At 36.6% G+C, this 15,032-nt stretch overlaps 1 protein-coding gene across 3 annotated transcripts in view; it reads right to left on the bottom strand.

Annotated features, from left to right (window-relative positions):
- homer3b (homer scaffold protein 3b) overlaps positions 1 to 15,032 on the bottom strand; it is a 49,284-nt gene that overhangs the window by 27,721 nt on the left and 6,531 nt on the right. For all 3 annotated transcript variants that reach the window (XR_001663118.1, XM_016675562.1, XM_007560521.2), the window contains 3 exons: positions 4,570 to 4,726; positions 1,349 to 1,480; positions 947 to 1,054 (listed from right to left, as the gene is read on the bottom strand). Coding sequence is in view for 2 of the 3 variants with exons in the window: in XM_016675562.1 (XP_016531048.1) it covers positions 947 to 1,054; positions 1,349 to 1,480; positions 4,570 to 4,726 (397 nt within the window). In the remaining variant the exon portion in view is untranslated. The remainder of the gene's footprint in view (positions 1 to 946; positions 1,055 to 1,348; positions 1,481 to 4,569; positions 4,727 to 15,032) is intronic.

Below are 15,032 nucleotides of genomic sequence, written 5' to 3'. Positions count from 1 at the left end.
AATGAAACCCCAGAATCCCAGCTGCTCTTTCGTCACGTTTCACTTTAAAACGCCTCAGAATAATGAATTTCTTACGTTCATGAGGAATCTCTGTCTGCACCAGCTTCAATAAGGACAAACAAAAGGCTAAAGTTAATAAAAACGGACAAATTAAAAGTGATAAAACTCATTTAAAACACCAGAAGCTCCCATCATGAGTCCAGTGAACAGAAATAGATGCCATTAAAGCTCCTGTGCAGGACTCGCTACCAGTGGACAGTGATGCAGCGCTTCTCAGTTTGGGGGATATAACCTGAATTTCTGTCTCTATTTTTAATAAGCCTGTCAGGATAAGAAAGTTCTTATAACAAACACTCAAATGAAAAGTAGTTCATTATATTTAGTCGACCCAGTAATACCAGCAGACGGCCACATAAACAAACAGTATCGCTGTAGTTTTTACAGGAGTTATGCTTATAGTTTTGTCCAAACTTTGGATGGCCAAAATTGTCGACTCAAAAGTAAAAAAAAACACCAGTCTAAAATCAAGCAAATAAAGTAGCCCGATATTTATTGCAGATCCAAAACCTGAAAGGGTTTTTTTTCTACAAAATGTCCTTTGAAAGTCTTCAAAGGAATTTTTTTCAGAGGAAATTTCCAAGTGTTTTGTAGAAAATGTCTTTTTAATCAGATGCGATTTGCTGTTAGAAGCGTATTCCACATGCATTTGATTATATTGCACATACACAGCCTACAGAAGCAGTAGCTTTACTTAAAATTGCTGTTTTCTTTGTTGTTCATGTTTTATTTCCAAAATTTCCTGTTAACTTTTCACATTTTTAACACAAAGACACAGCGGAGCCACTTTGGTGGATTTCTGGTGAAAACTCTTTAGTTCCTTAGAATTAACTGAGCGTAGTGCATGTATTTTAGCTCTAATGAGCCAGAGAAAGAGGAAAACTTTTACCTGAGGAGCTGCGATGTTGAGTCCGGGGTTGGCCAGTTCAAACCTCTCCTGGGATTTCTCTCTGGCCAGACGAGCCGCCTCCTTCACCTCCTTAAACTGCTCTGCAAACTTCATGTGGAGGAGGAGAAAAAGGAGACTTCAGACTCTGAATCTTTAAAACTGGATGAATTTACCGCTGTATCGATGCGGTATCTGTCTTCCATTTGTGCTTATGCATCATGCAGATTAAGATCCAAATTCTGAAGAGGAAGCAAAACAAAAAAGGTCAGAAGCGGAATATAAATTAATGCCACCAAACGAAGCTTGGTTGGGAAGAAGAAAAGGTCAGTTTTCAGACACGACCTGAATATGTTTGTACACTCCTACAAGCATATTTATGGTACGGCGTCGCGCCGTCAGTACCTGCTGCAGCTGTTGCTCCGTGGAGAAACCCAGACCGTAGACGGTGTTCGCCCGGCTGTCGGCCCACTGGCCGAACTTCTGGGACGTCTTGGTGAACGTCATGTTGGGGGTGATGGTGCTGTTGATGATGGCCTGGGAAAAATAACAAAAACACATCAAAGTTAGGTTAGGAAAAATATTTGTGTAGTTTTTAAGTGATGATTTTCTAAACAAGAACAACATAAAATTATTGATTATAGCTAACAAATTAAACTGAAAATTATTTATATTTTCACATTTTAGAACAAAATTAACCTTTTATTTAAAAAAATAAATAAATAAATTTTTAGAATGATGTGAGCCTTTCCTATAAATATGGAAAATAAAGAAAAGTGAAGCTACTTACTTTTAAAAGCCTTTTGCATATATTGGATTAGAACTTAAAGAAAAATGATCAGTCTAAAACATTTATTTTTGGTTTTGTAAGAGCCACACATGAAGGAGAAATGACACCAGGCATTTATTTACACAGTATTTTAACCTTTTTTCCTTCTTGTCTTCTGTTACTAGTATGTCTGTTTTGTAACTTGCAGAGAATAAAATCACATAAATTAAAGTTTTTCACAAAATCTGAGGATCTAAAGGCAACAAATCATAATTCTTAAAACAGAAAGACTGACCTAACAAAATGTATGTTGATGTCATTTACAGTTAATGCGCTGAGTTCTGGGTCCTTTTGCATGAATTACTGCATCCATGCGGCGTAGCATGGAGGCCATCAGCCTGTTGTTCTGTTGAGGTTTTATAGAAGAGCAGGTTGCTTTGTCAGCAGCTGTTATATTACTGTTACCACAAGTAATTCAATTCAGTCTATTTATATAGTACTAATTCACAACAAATGTCGTTTCGATGCACTTTACAAAAAATTATTTCAATTCAATCATACAAAGATTCCAGTAATACATTTTAAAATCTAATTTTCTTGTCATCAGGGTAGAAATTATTTGCTTTTTTTTTTAAATAAAATAAAAAATTTTCCACAAATATCAACGTCTCATAGAAGAAAATGCATCCATATTTATTCAAAAGTTTTGTTTTTCTCTATTTAAAACCTGGAATTAGAAATGAAAGTTTAGTTCTTAAAAAAATGACAGCAAATTTACTACATAAAAAATTATTTTTATGTTTTCATTTACTTATTTTTGAAAGATCCTGAGACATTTGCAGCTCAAAACGAGTTTATTTAGCTGGACTGAAAGCAAAAATGGCTGTGAATTTATTTTATATACAACATCTGTATTGGGCTCACATCAGGTGAGTTTGCTGGCCAACCAATCCCAGTTATACCATCATGATTAAAGTCATTCTAGGTGCTTTAATGGTTTAGGCCGGTACTGAGTCCAGCTGGAAAATTAAATCAACGTCTCCAGAACCAGATGTTGTGATTAGAGGGGATTCTGGATCGCTCTGAGGTTTCCTGACATCCATCAGGCCAACACTCACTCACACTGCTTGATTTCTAAAATTATTACAGTTTTTTACTTTAATTTGAACAGAAAGGTTGGGATGAACTGAGAAAATGTTTCAGTTTAGGTCATTAGATGCTTCTGGCGCCGTCTCTGGTTAAGAATATGACAGCTGGAGCCCAGTTCTGGAAACATCTGTGGCCTTTGAAGCTCCAGCTGCAGTCCACGCCTCCCAAGTTTCCCCTAAAATCTTGAATGAACTTTGCTTCATAATCTCCAAGGCTGTAGTTATCCTTAATGTGTTCCCTGCTGCTTGTGCCATGTTTAAAAACCCCCAACAAGACATGAAAGCATCTTAAACATGTTGTGTTTCACTGGTAATACAAGACATCAGAAGAAGCAGAAGAGGAGAAATTTTATTTTTTTGAGAGTTACCAGCTGCAGTTCATAGCAAATACTAGTTTACTTAACCGACTGTTCCTTTATTTAGGCCTCCTTTCAGATATACGAGCTAATTTAAGAGCCGCAAATAGAAACAAGTTCCCAACAGCCAGGGCGCAGAAAGAGAGGAAAAGCTTGATGTGCTAAAGCGGAGTTGTTTCTATAAAATCCTCCAGTGAATTCAGTCGTTTCAGGTGCATCTGTTGCCAGATTTGCTTCTTTTAGTCTCCCCTCCAAAAGCCTCCAGTCTCAGAGGGGAAAACTGGCACAACTGTCTTGTGTGTTCTCTATTTTTTGCCCCAAGATGAAGACGTTCTGCTAGAGTCCCGGGAGCTTTAAGCTAACGCACAGGACGCTGCGCTAACAAGAGAAATGGGTTAGAAATATTATTCCGACAACATGCGCAGCGTGCTAACCATGGCAGCCAAACCCTCCTTTATTTGAAGACTCTAAAAACATTTTGACCACAGCAGACCATCTTCACTGGGGTTGTAACGATTCACTGAATGATTCAAGGATGTTTCGGGTTCAACTTAAACTCTAGGAAAACATCCACTACATGCATCCAGTTCATTCATAGTTACTGACAGGTGATGTTTTTGACACACACAAGGAAATCTGACATGTACTTCCTGATCAGGACGAGTAATGACCTGAAAAAAGAAAACATTTTAAATCATTTTCCACCTTTTAAAGCTGAGACTGAACATGAAGTGCATTACATAAGGTAGAGTTTGTTAATGTCTTAATTTAACTTTCATCTCTAATGTTTAAAAGTTAAACTGAAATTAACTTCAGTCAGAGGCGTCTTCAGATGCGCTGCAGCACAGACTGCTACATCACCGTATTCAATAACTCTGTGAAGAATCTGGATTAATGAGCTACAACATTTAATTTCCCTTTGGGATTAATAAAGTATTTGAATTTCAAAATGTTTTACTTCTCACCTGTTCTTCTCATAAGTTTTTTTATGCTTCAAACTTTAATTGTATGGCTTTTTAAGCATTACAATGTTTTCATTTTAAAAAAGGAACTGAATTGTTTTTTCTCTTTTATGTAACTTAGGTAGCTACTACAGAAGAGAACAATTTTTATTCAGCTACTCAATCATCAGAAAAATCAATGAGTTATTCAGTTCCTAAAATAATTGTTTACATCATCCCTAAATCAAGAAAACTGCTTCTTCGAGCAAGAAGTTAGTCAATTTCTTTAAAAGTAAAAAAATAAAAATCAGATTAAGTATCAGCTGCTATCCTTCCACATTCACCATGGAACTCACACAGAAACATAAATCCAGATAAGCTGCGTGTCAGGTGTGTGAGCTGGGCTCCCCACCTTGGTCCCTCCCACGCTAATGATGCGGTAGACGTTGCGGCTGGCGTCGTAGAAGAAGGACACGGTGACGGCGTGCTTACTGGCCGGCAGCCAGTTACGTTTGGTCGCCGGGTCGATCTGGAAGACATGAGCTCTGGTGCTGAAGATGGGCTGCTCCCTTAAAACAACGAGGCACACAGGAGCACAGCGTCAGTCTGAACGTTCCAGAAGACAAAGCAGTAGTAGTGGTAGTTTCTGTTTATAGATTATCACCTGTTTATTGTTATGAGTTAAATTTGTTTTATAAGTTGGTAGGTTTGGTGAAGTCAAAAAATGCTTTCAAAGTGACTTATTTTTTAAAAACATGCACACTTTAATGTATTTCCCTGAATTGTTTTTTTTTTATGTTGTATATTTAAGTTGCCCTGCTAAAGTCTTTTTTGTTTGTTTTGTTTTTGTTTAGTTCTGTTGGTTTTTATTATGCATGTGTTGTGACTACATAATGGATACTTTATGGTACCTTTCTGAGGTTGGTTGTATATGTTTATATAAATAATAACAAAAAAAATACATAAAATAATAATAATAAATAAAGAAGTCATCTTCCTGTTTATGAATTATCAACTGCTTATTGCTACATAGGTAAATCACAAAAATATAAATTAAAATAAAAAATAGGGCTCCAACTAATGATTATTTTAGTAATGTATTATCCTATTTATTACTCTGACCATTAAACGGATAAGAAAAACATTTTTATTTAACCACTTAAACCTTTTTATAATATACTAGAATACATAAAAAGATGCAATAAAGAAATAATTCAATTTTCTTTTTAAATAAGAAAGTAAACATTTTATTGCCTAAAATAAAATGCATTAAAATACTCTAAGCTTCCTTTAGTGTAACTTGAACTTATGTTTGATTTAACATCAATACAGAGCAGAGTATACATTTAATTTGATTCCATTTGAGACCAAGATTTAACAGAAAAACTGACTTAAATGCATTAAAGATGTATTAAAAGCTGTATTTCTGATGCTTTAAACACACAGCTGAAAGCCAGAAGGCGAACACATCAGAGCTCATCATTAAAAAAGACACACAATATCATTATTGTTTTCCAAGGACCCTGAGGTCAGTGAAACTGTGATGATTTAATAATGTTTTGGGTGCAGAAAGGCTGAAGATCTGCAAAGCCCCTGCAGTCCAATTAGTCATTCTTCTCTTGTAAGACAAACTACAAACACTGGCTGTGGGGACGAACAGCACCAAGAGACATACAGGACACTGATGAACCAAAGGAGGCCCAATGGTGAATCCATGCAACACTACACAGCTAATAGAGTTTGCACAATGTCAGTGCATGCAATGAGGCGCTTCTTCTGCAGCTATATACCAACATTGTGGCAATAATCTGAACTGGGAGGAGGCAACCGTCCTCCTCTGAGCAGGAGAAAATACGATTTATATGGGTCAGCACCGCCTATATGAGCAATTGTTCCAGGCAGATTTCATAGGCATTACTGAACATTTGCATTCAAACAATAGTCGTCATTGTTTCTGCCACAGTGAACAATAGACAATAGCAACAGAGCAGAGAAAGCTGATTTAGACGGTATTATTCAGGTTGAGGACAACTGCAGCTGCAGAAACAAGAAACACAGAAAAACTTTAGACAAAAGTTTATTTAATGTCCTCCAACAATCACAAAATAGAAATAAATAAATGTCAAAACGCCAAACTGTCTGAGGAGATATTAAAATGATTCTCAATAGTACTAAACAACAAATGTCAGGTATTCATGAACAATGTATAAAACAACTCATAACCCTTTTTCATTAATGTCCACCATTACATCACTGCACAGTTTGAATGGTTGATAAAAGGCAGGTAAAATCAGCCAACCAGACATGTTAGAACTGAGCTTGGGTTGCTAGGTAACGGGGCTGGGCTCTGCCGTGGTTGCTAGGTAACGGGGCTGGGCTGAGCTTGGGTTGCTAGGTAACGGGGCTGGGCTCTGCCGTGGTTGCTAGGTAACGGGGCAGAGCCTGGCAGTTGGAAGCTTTTTGAAACTGATTGTTTTCCGGACACTAAAATATACTAACTTATTTTTAGCAACTGGACTGTTTCTAGAAGCAGTAGAGACCCAGATGAAAATACAAAATGTTGTATATATTGTTTTTAACATTGATTTATGGGGTATATTTTGTTACTGTGTTGCTGTAACAAGTGAATTTCCCCACTGTGGGATTAATAAGGAACTATTCTATTTTAAAAAGTTAATTTTGAGTAGTAGGTTCCCTATAAGTCATCAGAACCATAGTTGGGCACACATTCACATCAACTGGAGATGTAAATAACAATAAATGAAGAATAGCATTTCTTCTTTGGGGGTCTTCACACCTTTCCAGGTCATGCTACCCTAAACCCCCACAGTCCAATAACATCTGCCGGGTTAATTACTGATTTTAAGAAACAGAACAATAAAAATACGAAAGGTCATATTTTTAGGCTCAAATTTCTTGTCACAAATGAAGCTAAATGTCTTCAGACACATTCAAAACATTAGCATGGCAACAGCTGAAAAGCCTGGAACTGACTGTACATCCTGCAGTTCGTTAACTATGGACTTGAAAAGCTGTATTGATAATGAGCAGCAAAGCAGCTGAGAAACACACAAATTACAACCTGGAAGAAACATAAAGACGTTCAGTGTTATTCTGTTCTGTAAAGTCCTGTTTGTCGTTTCTCGCTGAATGTGTTTTCATGCAGTCGGACCTTGAAATGTGTTTTTAATATTCTTCCTCTGTTGTATTGTCACGCGTCGTGCCGAGAAACATTACAGCCCAGTCTCAGCATGATCACACCCAGATCACCGATACTGAAAAACAACCTTCACAGCAATATGAGACAACAATTCACTGGAACTGCACCCAGAGCCACACAGAAAACTACGAAGTTGTTGTGTCCTCGAGTTGCACAGATACTCAGTTACAATAGGAACGAAAGCAAATAAAAGAAGCTGGCACAGACGCATCCTTTCACTGAGCTTTATTTGTTTTTTGTTTTTTATCTTTGTTCTGGATAAAAAGCCTTTTTACAACCAGAGGAGTTAATAAACTAAAAGCTTATTGCCTTTTAAGAAGTTATCAAAACCGAAACCCAAACATGGCGTTTTAATAAGAACGCTCTGTCCAAGCCTAGTCCATCAAATCATCCACAGATTCAGTTAGTGATTTATTGGTAAAACCGAGAACGGAAATCACTGTGTCCTCCAACAGCAACCTACATTTCACCTGAATGTCAAAACAGCAGATATGAATCAGCAGCTCACAAACACCTCATTAGACTTAATTAAACGAATCAACTGGCTGCGTGACAAATAAAGCTGACAATAAGCGAATAAACAGGGGGAAAAAACTATAATTATCAACGGAGTAAAGCAGGATTTCCCTCCTATCGCATTCACATCTTAATGAGAAGCGATGACTGACGGCTCGTCAGCCCTGGCAGAAATTAATTGGCCCGGCTGCGACGTCACTGTGAGAAAGCCCCTGGAGCTAATCAGCTCAGACAGGAAGCGTCACGGCGATGTTTGATGAAATGAGCAGATTAAAGCTGGATTAGCGCTCTCCTGAGGCGAGAACAGCTGCGTGTCACAGACTACATTCAGGTGTAATCCAGAGGAGGAGCGTCTAAATGCGCCATAGAGTTATACATTATCAAAAAAACTTTATCTAATTACCACAGATCAGATGCTGTGAGAGCCTGGCTGCTAACAAAGAGGATTTTAACCCTCCAAAGTTCAGAGTTCAAGAAATAAAAACCTCTTTAGTTCTGGTTGAAGGTTTGCATGAGCTTCGCTTGAATGTCACGTCCATTTTGGGCTTTTAATTACTTATTTAGGGTTTTGACTGGTGATGCAACATGCAGTTTGAGTGAGTTAAGGATTTATTTAGTGCAGAAATACAGCTGCAAGATATCAGAAAAACATAATTAAGACGTTGTTGAATTAATGATATAACCTGTAATAAATTAATGAATAAAAAATGATTTAACGTTTTCTGCTTTGAATTCAAAGAAAATATGGATCCTGGATAATAATCCAAAGTGTGGCCGAGGGGCCATTTGTGGCTCTTGGATACATTTTTATGAGAATAGGAGCGATTTAAATTTGACTCTGCTGCAAATGAAGCTGATTTTTATGTTTTTAGGATAAGATTTAAAAAAAAAAGTATTTCTCTTTTATCAGCCATGATTTTTTATTTGTTTTTATGACTCAGACCACAAACATTCAGGGACTTTTTACTGAACAGATCCGAGTCGTTAAACTTGGCTAAACACAGGAAGCATTTTAGAAGAAAGTTCTCATTTTTGTTGCTGAGTTTAGACTAAAAACATTTTCTAAACTAAACAGAAAACTTAGACACCTTTTTTAAAAATAAATAAACTCTGAAAACATCAGTTTTTAGTGCAAACTTTCTATTTTGTTTCATGAATATATTGTACAATTAAATCACAATTACTATCAATTTACAATAAAATTATTTAGCATTTTTAATTGGAAAAAATATGGCCACTGTTTGTTTGTCTTGGTGATTTTGGTCCGCGGTGCAGAAAGTTTGAACACAACTGAAATAAGTAATTTATCCAGTGACTGGAAAGAGATCAAATTAATTATTTTCATCCTAACAAGTTAAAACAAAAACAAGTTGAAGTCTTTCCAGCAGCATTCAAAAAACTTAGCGTCTTAAGCAAATGCGACCCAATGCCCATAAAATCTGACTTTTTTTATGGCGTCCAAACGGCTCAAATACGACGTTTTCACCCACCAAACATCTGATACTCACCACTAAATCAGATACATCCGATAGTTTTCAAACTGTCTGGAGCTTGTTATGATAAACATATTTATTTATTTATCTGAATAAAAACAGTTGCTGCATTTTTACTTTATTAGAGAGAGAAAAGAAACCAAGCAGAAAAAGTCCGGAGAGGAACAGAGCTGAGTCCAGGCTTGAACGGACATGATTTCTGTTTCTTCACTTGACTTCTCACGTCTGCGGAAACATAATTTTGATTCACCGACTGCTGCTTTAAGAGCAGCTCTTTCCTTCAATAAAGCCTCTTGAAAGTTTGCCTCAGTGAAATCTTTATCGCCGTTCAGCCGAGGTGAGAGAAACGGGTCGATCTGAGCTCCACACCTTGTGAAATGACATGAGATGGCACACGAGTCGCTCAGGCTATCAGCTGCATTCCTCCCTTCTGATAAATCGATAGCAGCACAGATCTGAGAGAACCAACATCCTCTTCCTCCTGGTGAGCATACACATCTCTTATTTTTTTACAGATGAAAATTTCTCTCTGATGTGCAGAAAGATATCACTGCACAAGCTGGACAGGAACGCTGAGGATCCTACAGAACCAGGAGACTCTAATGGACTTCCTCTGCACCCATGCTCAGTTTTAAAATATAACCATCTCCACTAAGAAAAGAAAATACAATCAGTATGACAGCAGGAACTGCAACTTTCAGTGCAAATCTGACCTTAACGTTTTCTGCATTTTCTTCTTTTCTGGCCAATCGCTGCATTTTGACCAATAAACTTCTAATTCAACTTCCTGTTTCACGTCTCTTGAAAGCCGAACCTGAAAAATGAAATGTTTGACTCTAAATGGTAACATTTGCCTTTTTATTTTAATTTTTCTGCAAAACATAGTTGAGATGTTCAGTAGGACTTGTGTATAGTTTATGTTGTGCTGAATGCACTTTAATAATTTTCCAGGACTTGATTTAATTTGTATTAAGGGCACCATTTCAAAAAGGTACTTTTATATTTATTTTTTTAACCTTTATATCACAAGGAAAATCCCATTAAACTTAAAAATTCCTGGCAGAACCTGAAAATGTTATTTGAACTTTAAATATTAAATATGCTAAAAGCTAATAATGTGCAACTTTTTTGTAAGATCATCACATGACAAAAATTCAGATTAAAAAATTAGCAAATTTGATTGCAAAGTTTCTGCAAAATCAGCAATTTTAGGCTGCAACAATCACAACATTTAAGTTTTTAAATTAAGTGAAATTATTAAAAAAAAAAAATCTAATTTAACTAAACTAGCAAATAATGCCAATCTATAATCAATCTGTTCTGCCGTCAGTGAATATTTTGCATTTCATTACTCATCATAATAATAAGAAAAATTTTAATGTATGAATGTAGAAATAATACTGACATCTGGTTATCTGACAACATTTGAGTTAATGAAGCCAGAAAGCTGAAAATGTTTTCATGATGTCATGTTTCCTGATGTGAGTTTTAAGTCACGCTCTGATGTGGGATCAAATATTCATCAGTTTTTAACTTTTTGGTTTTCTGTTTGTAGTTAATATTTAACTAATATCTGAATTAGATTGAAACTTTTTGTAATGGAAAAAAACCTACAAAATCAACAGGAAATGCTTATTTCCCACACGGGTTTGATGCTGAATTGAATCAGTTTTCAGTCCAAATCAAACTTATCATTAATGTCCTTGTTGTAGAGTAAAACGATGGATTATTCTGCAGTTATTCTGTGATTTTGGGATGTAATATTCAGCAGAAGAAGCAGCAACTGATAAAAAAAGATAAAATGTGAGCTAAAAACTGCATGACGAGATGAAAAATGAAACTTTACTTCACTTTACAGCCGGATGAAGTAGCCACTGAACGGGATTTTCATGGGAACGATCTAATTCTGTAGCAAATTGTCAGGAATTCATCTCTCAGCAGTTTTCAGCTTGAATAGACTCTTATTTTATATTCTGATCCTTGAATGTATCATAGTTCAGCAATAATTCACACAAGTAACAAAAAATCTTTTATGCAGAAACTTTAACTCCCTAAAACAGACTGGAAGTTATTTGCCTGTGGTATCATATTCATGAGTTACAGGAGGAAACATTTTCCACAGAGATGCATCTGCTCCTTACTACTTAGTAAAAAAAACTAAAAATGTTTCTCTGTATTTCAGAAAATTTAGAGAGAAAAGCTGCAGCCGGAGAGGCAAGAGTTGCTACTTAGACATGTAGAAACTGCAAGCATGAGAAAAATGCAACTAAAGATTATCCAGCTGTAATTTATCATGTAGGCAAAATGGGATTTCTTTAAATCTGAGGGGATTAAATTAAAGACCGCTATGGTTTAAATTTAGGACCTACATCAATAAAAATAATTCGTTACCAGCTAAGGATTTAAGCTGGTATTTCCATGCTCTGGAATATGACTCCATCACACCAAAGTTACCTTAATCCAGCACTTCTTTGTCTGATTATGATGAAATACATGCAAATTTAAATATTTGCTTAGGAAAATGAGAATAACTTATTCTAATAGGGTAAACTTTGTTAGGTCCTAAGAAGTAAACACACAGCAGTCACCAAGGTCACACCTTTGAGGGAAAACATTGTGCCTCTTTTCAGCAAAGGGGAGCTGAAGTTTTTCTAACAGATATTTAGTTTACTAATAGAGTTATATTTACTGGCACAAAGGTGAGCCGCTCTCAGTGCAAGTCCCAGATTTTTCCATGCCATGACCCCCTAAAGAGCCCCAACCTCTGGCTGGGATCCACGTTACAGAGAATCCTACAAAACATGTAAAGAAACTTTGAGTGTTTTCTATTCTCTATTCAATAATTACTGCACTCATTTTGCAAAAATTCTGCCTCATGCCGTCAGATTTTTAGACAGCTATGAGTCTGTGGCAGAAAATGTTACAATTAGATAAAATATTATGACTTTATTACCACATAGTAACATTTTTCATCACAGTCCCCTCTTTTGATCATAAGAAAATATAAAATATTTTAATCACATCAAATTGTATTTTATTCCAACAGTTCCTAAGCTATTTTTCCGTTTCTTGCTTGCTACTCTAGCTAAAGGAGCAAATCAACTTGATAAATTTCACTGGCAGCCAATCAGAAAATGAGGATCAGAAATAACATTTAAATCAATTATTTTAACTTATATCTCATAAAACATATGATTAACAAATTTATGGGATTCATTTTTTATTTTTGAATTTTTTTCCCCCATCTTTCTTTATGAGCATTGCACTAGAAAGCTAACGCTAATGAAGCTAATGCTAATGAATGCGCTAATTTGAATGCAGTTCAGCACAATGCTGGATGGGGCTTAATTAAAGCTCGATTTAGAGGTGAAATGGGAAAAGTTCCCTAAACCAGCAGCACAAGAAATGTTTTATTTTTAGAGTCTGGAATAATTTACAAGTTTTTTCCAAACTCTGGCTGGATTATTTTAATGAATTTGTATTAATATGCACCATGACCTTAACTTGCAAACAAAGCAAAAATAATACACTTAGGATTTGAGAAGTACTTATTCTCTATTTAGTTTTAACATAATACACACACACACACACACACACACACACACACACACACACACACACACACACACACACATCCCTTCCCCCAGTCAGTGAGAAAGCTGCTCTCTCCTGTCTGGCCATGCCGTCAAACACAATCAGCAACTCATTGAGAAAATGTACGTCAAACTGCCAGTAATGAGGCCTTAAGGCTTTGTGAGCTCTTAAAGAGCGTGGAGGCAGAGGGAGATTTTAAAGTGAGAGCCATAAATTGCACTGGTTATACCTTGAAACTGAAGTTCACACTTGAAATTGCCAAAGAGGACAGAGAGCTTGAGAAAGCCTGGTGAAGGTGCCATTCTGCATGCTGTGCAGAGGACCACAAATGATTTAAGCTGCAGATCTGCAATGAGCAACTGTGAATATAAGTGGACGGTTTTTATAAGAGCATTTCTAAAGAAAGCAGAAGGTGCATGAAAAAGGTTCGGATTTTAGGAGAGAAGTTCAGAGTTTTTAGATCCAGATGATTCAGTTTGATGAATCAGTTCTTTTACTGCTCTGAATGTGTTAGGCCTTTGGTTAATAATTAATTGATTCTTAAAATAGTTGACGATTACTTCAATAGTCGAATAATCACGATGAATCTGGTGAATTGTTACCGCCCTACATAAATCTCAGTTTGTGGTTTCAAAGTGTCGCAATGTAGGGAAGTTAAGACAGTATTGTCGCTCAGATGGCAAGAGGCTGCTGGAAGTCAAAGCGGACTAATTATTTAACGATTATGAAGGAAAACCAACATGTTTCAACTCGTGAATCACAAACACAGACCTTGCTTTCTGCATCTTTCAGAGAAAGAAAAAAAAAATCTAAATTCTGCCCAAACACATTCAGCTGGGCATCATTTTCCGCCATCTGAGTGTTCAGAGAAGCAACTGAGTGTGGCCGCTGTTCTTTTAAGCCGTTCCGCTTTTGCTCATCAGACGCCACTTCTCCTTTAAGGGTCCACTTCCTCCGACCTCTCGGGCTGCAACCCCGGGTCCATTTATTGGCTCCGTTGGGCAACACAACACGCCCTGCTTTTAGCGGCGGATTAAAATAGCACAGCGAGGGAAAACGCCAGCTCACGCTGCTTCTCAGCGGGTCATCGCATTGGCAGCGCAGACCAGAACCTGACACGAGCCGTGTCCGATATTCTCTAACTATGTCAGGAATGCTTTGAAGGATTGGACTAAAAGTGGAGAAATCCTGAAAATGTGAGCTCTGCTTGCAGGAGCCTGACTGATAACCAGCTGCTGTTGTGGATTGTGAAGGTGACACAAAGACGAAGCATTTATTGCATAAAAGGTCAGAGAGGGAGAGCTGATCTGTACACTGTTCTGTGGCTTTATGGTGAGAAAATGAAGAGAAATCACAAGAAAAGGCAAAGTCTGGCAGCCTCTCCAGATAAATCAGCATGTCTCCTAAGCAGCAATTACAAAAGCTCCCACATACAGAGCAGCTGCTTCAGTTAAAACAGCTCGCTTAGTTAAAATACGTAATAAAACTTCAGCTTGATTCAGAGATTTATGAGTTCCTGCTGCAGCGCTGCTGCTTCTAAAACCAAACTTCACTCCAATAAAATAGAAAAGAGGATATTAGTTCTGTTTGCTCCTTTACTTTCAGTTTCAGTACAAAACATTTCCAGATTTGGGTTTTATTATCTGTATGCTGAGGTGGGAAAAGCACCCAAAAACTGTAAAATTATGTTTTAACTCAAGTAAGAGTAAAAACATATTTGGTAAAAAGCCTGCTCAAGTACTAATTATCAATCGTTTAATATTTAAAAATTACATCATCAGACAGACCAAAACATAAAGTTAAGTGGAAGCTTTGGTATTTTAGGGACCAAAATGACAATAATTCATATAAACAACAAAACCAGGCAGAAAAAAGTTTCCAAATCAATTTCTTTGTATATGAAACTGATGAAAATGTAACATAAACTGCAGGTGTGCGTCTGTTTTTGGTGAGTTTTTGGTTAAAACATGTTTTTATTCAGTAGGTAGAGAATCCAGAAATTTTACTTAAGTAATGGTAGCAATATTTCATAATAAAATTACTCCAGTAAAA

Source organism: Poecilia formosa, unplaced genomic scaffold (assembly GCF_000485575.1).
Source record: "Poecilia formosa unplaced genomic scaffold, Poecilia_formosa-5.1.2 Scaffold116, whole genome shotgun sequence".
Taxonomy (NCBI): domain Eukaryota; kingdom Metazoa; phylum Chordata; class Actinopteri; order Cyprinodontiformes; family Poeciliidae; genus Poecilia; species Poecilia formosa.
Note: the sequence above shows the minus strand (reverse complement) of the source record. Positions and strands in the feature narration are given on the sequence as shown.